The sequence below is a fragment of the Gossypium raimondii genome, chromosome 7, assembly GCF_025698545.1.
Source record: "Gossypium raimondii isolate GPD5lz chromosome 7, ASM2569854v1, whole genome shotgun sequence".
Lineage (NCBI taxonomy): Eukaryota > Viridiplantae > Streptophyta > Magnoliopsida > Malvales > Malvaceae > Gossypium > Gossypium raimondii.
The window spans coordinates 11,733,570-11,737,718 of NC_068571.1; the positions used below are offsets into that span (position 1 = coordinate 11,733,570).

General features: G+C 38.9%; 2 protein-coding genes across 2 annotated transcripts; both read right to left on the minus strand.

The window, feature by feature from the left end:
* Nucleotides 1–1,504: 1,504 nt before the first annotated feature.
* Nucleotides 1,505–2,195, minus strand: LOC128042494 (uncharacterized). The gene is made up of 2 exons (XM_052633844.1): nucleotides 1,854–2,195; nucleotides 1,505–1,762 (listed from the first exon to the last, which is right to left on the minus strand). Exons 1-2 carry the CDS (start codon nucleotides 2,193–2,195, stop codon nucleotides 1,505–1,507), a joined length of 600 nt encoding a protein of 199 aa, XP_052489804.1.
* Nucleotides 2,196–2,575: 380 nt separating this feature from the next.
* On the minus strand, nucleotides 2,576–3,016 carry LOC128042495 (uncharacterized). Its single transcript, XM_052633845.1, has one exon. The coding sequence runs from the start codon at nucleotides 3,014–3,016 to the stop codon at nucleotides 2,576–2,578; it is 441 nt and encodes a 146-aa protein (XP_052489805.1).
* Between the last annotated feature and the right edge of the window lie 1,133 nt (nucleotides 3,017–4,149).

Consider the following 4,149-nt stretch of genomic DNA (forward strand, 5'->3'; position numbering starts at 1 on the left):
GTGAAGAGAGGTCAGAGATGTTGAACAGTGAAACATGGGTGACATTAAAGAATAAACTGTACTAATTGGCTAAGCCAAAAATTATGAAATATTTATGGTAAGAAGATATGTGAGTTTAGTTTCAGGGAAAATTAACGGAACTTAATTTGGAGTTCTGTAGCTCTGGAGAAAAATAATGTAGTGACTATAACTCGACTAGACAACTTTGAATTTAAATATAAGTGAATAGTGAAATTATGTATGATGCTATTTAAGCATGTTATATACATAAAGGATGTGGGATGGAGAGGAGGAGGAGGACAATAAAGTATATGAATGAATTGTGTATAATTGGTTAAATGTCTGATTATAATCGATAAATGTTGAAATAGGAGTGATGCTTATATTGGTGTGTTATTGGTCATGGTAAGCTCATTAGAGAAAATAAAGTTTCATAGCATATGCGTGTGGTATATTTGGCATGAAATGATGTCATGAGTGGCTCATGAATTAACTCATGTTGGTAAGTTGATGCATAATTATAGTATTCAAATATATACATATTTGTAATATTTTGCTATGTGATTCAGAAAAAGGGGAACAAATAGCATACTGAAAATTCGGCCATGATGCTAGGTTATGTTAAAGCAGTGTTTTATGGTATATCTTAAGTAATGGAATGTTATGAATTTTGAGATTAATTTGATAGTCAAATAAATGACAAATGAATTGATTGTGTATTCGTAATTTTGAAATATGCTTAGTATATGAAACGTAATAATATATGCTTGAATAAACTTTAAGTATTCGAATGACATGGATTTGATGGTGATAAGATTCGAACATTGAATTCATGAAGCACAGGTGATGTATTATTGTTGTGTGATAACTTGGTTCGAGAAATTGGTTAGGTAAATGGTAAGTGAAAGCATTTATGGATATAGAAGAAAATTTGGAGTGAATATGAAATTTAGCTCAATTAAATGATTTCATCAATTAAACATTGTGTATACCAGAATGTGTTAGTGAATTACATATTCGTAAATTGACATTCGAGGTTCAGTTAGTGATATATGAAAATAACATGAAAAGATTTATGATTGTGATTAATATTGATTCTGACTTAAAGTGGATTCTTCAATATTGGATTGATTTAACGGATATATTAAGCATATGAATGGGTATGTATTGAGCCACGTAAACCCTAACTAGCGACTCGAGGATAATAATTTGAAAGTTTTAAATTTGGATGAAATTTTATAACTCGGTTTAGTATGTTTATAAGTGTATTTATTTTGCTAATGCATCGTACCTTATTCCAGCGTAGAATACGGGTAAGGGGTGTTACAATGTGACATTACCAGATTCGGCTCTAATGTTTAGGTCGGGTTTGGGGTGTTACACATAACCACTGAAGTAGACATATATTTGTGTCACAAACACACAAAAATAGATGTATATAGGATTTTTAAGGTGTTACAACTCTACCCGCTAAAAGAAAATTTCGACCTCGAAATTTTACCTATCAAAACAGATGAGGATACTGTTGTCGCATCGCATCCTTAGGCTCCCACATGGCCTCCTCAGAGCTATGATTACGCCGAAAAACTTTAACAAATGGGATAGATTTTCTTCTTAGAACCTTTACATCTCGCTCCAATATCTGAACTGGCTCCTCCTCAAAAGTTAGATCTGGTCTAACCTCAATGTCCTCTACTAGAATAATATGTGTGTGATCAGAGCAGTAGCGCCTCAACATAGACACGTGAAACACGTTGTGAATCTGATCCAATTCCGGAGGTAATTCCAACTGGTAAGCAACTGGTCCTACTCGCTTAAGCACACGGTGAGACCTTGCGACCAAATCTCAGTACCTTCTTCCACGGTGAGACCTTGAGAAAAACGAAGTCCCCCACTGAAAACTCAATCTCTCTACGCTTCAGGTCGGCGTAGGGCTTCTGCCTATCAGATGCCGCTCTCAGTTGGTCTAGAATCCACCTAACTTTATCCTCGGTATCAGAAACTAGCTCAAGACCAAGGACACGCTGCTCGCCCAACTCAGTCCAACATAAAGGTGTGTGACACCTACGACCATATAATGCCTTGTAGGGTGCCATCTGAATGCTAGACTGATAGCTGTTGTTATACGCAAATTCTGCTAGCGGCAGGTAATCCTCCCAACTGCCTCGGAAGTCAATCACACAACTTCTCAACATATCCTCCAATATCTAAATCACCCTTTCTGACTGACCATCAGTCTGAGGATGGAACGCAGTAATGAAGTCCAATCTTGTACCCAGAGCTTCATGTAACTTCTTCTAGAATCGAGACGTGAAGCGAAGATCCCTATAAGATATTATTGAAATTGGTACCCATGCAGTCTCACTATCTCAGACACATACAGTTTAGCCAGCTTCTACAGAAAGTAGTCGGTATGAACCGATATGAAATGGGTAGATTTGGTCAATCGATCCACGATGACCTATACTGAATTCTTCTTGGTAGGTGTGAGGGGTAACCCACTAATGAAGTCTATAGTCATTCTCTCCGACTTCTAAAGCGGAATCTTGACTAGCTGCAACAATCTCGAAGGTAACTAATGTTCAGCCTTAACCTGCTGGCATGTCAGACACTTAGCCACAAATTCGGTAACCTCTTGCTTAAAACCTGGCCACCAGTATAACTCAAGAAGGTCATGGTACATCTTATTTCTGCCCGAATTCATAGCATAAGGGCTACTAGGCAACTCTCTCAGAATAGGCTGCCTCAATTCAGTATATTTTGGTACACAGATTCTTCCATGAAAACAGAGCACCCCTTCGCTATTCAGTCTAAAACCTTCAGTATTCCCACTCTCAACCTGTTGAAAACGAAAACCCAACCTATCATCCTCTATCTGTTTACTCTTAATTTGCTCTATCCATGTTGGTTTAACTTGAAGTTTGGCCAGCAGACTACCATCATCAAATAAACTGAGGCGAGCAAACATCACCATCAGGTCAGCCATAGCTTTACGGCTCAGTGCGTCGGCCACCATATTAGCTTTACCAGGTTGATATTCAATAGTGCATTCGTAGTCTTTAATTAGCTCAATCCATCTACGCTACCTAAGATTCAGCTCCTTCCGAGTGAGGAGGTAGTTGAGGCTCCACACTTCTCACCATACAAGTAATGCCTCCAGATTTTTAGTGCGAATCCCACTTGACCAACTCCAAGTCATGCGTCAGATAATTCACCTCATGAGTCTTAAGCTGATGAGACACGTACGCTACCACCTTACCCTCTTGCATTAACACACATCCTAAACTAACATGTGATGCGTCGCTGTAAATAGTAAACTCCTTTTCAGACTCTGGTTGTATTAGAACAGGGGCCTCCGTTAGTACAGTCTTGAGCTTTTCAAAGCTCTCTTGTTGCGCGTCACTCCAGTTAAACGTCACACCCTTACGTAGCAGCTTAGTCAAGGGTGCAGCAATCAGAGAAAACCCCTCCACAAATCATCGATAATCCCATGTCAATCCCAGAAAACTACGGATCTTAGATACAGTCTTAGGCTGCTTCTAATCCAAGACAGCCTCAATCTTTCGAGGATCGAATCTAGTCCCCTCAGTAGAAACACATGTCCCAAAAATGTTACTTCACGAAACCAGAACTCACATTTACTGAATTTGGAGTACAGTTGTTTCTGTCGCAGAATCTGTAGAACCACTCTGAGGTGTTCATCGTGTTCATCCTCAGTTTTTGAATACACCAGTATATCATTAATAAATACCACTACGAACTGATCTAGATAGGGCTGGAACACTCGGTTCATCAGATCCATAAAAGCTGCTGGTGCATTCGCTAGCTCAAATGGCATTACTAGGAACTCGTAATGACTGTATCGAGTCCTAAATGCTGTCTTGTATACATCAATCTCCTTAACCCTCAACTGATGATATCCTGATCAAATATCAATCTTGGAGAAAATTGAAGCCCTTCGGAACTGGTCAAAAGATCACTTATCCTCGGTAGGGGGTACTTATTATTGATGGTCAGCTTATTCAATTTACGTTAGTCAATACACATACGCATGGATCCATCCTTCTTTTTCACAAACAATACTGGTGCTCCCCGCGGAGACACATTAGGACAGATGAACCCATGATCTAGTAACTCTTGAATCTGGGT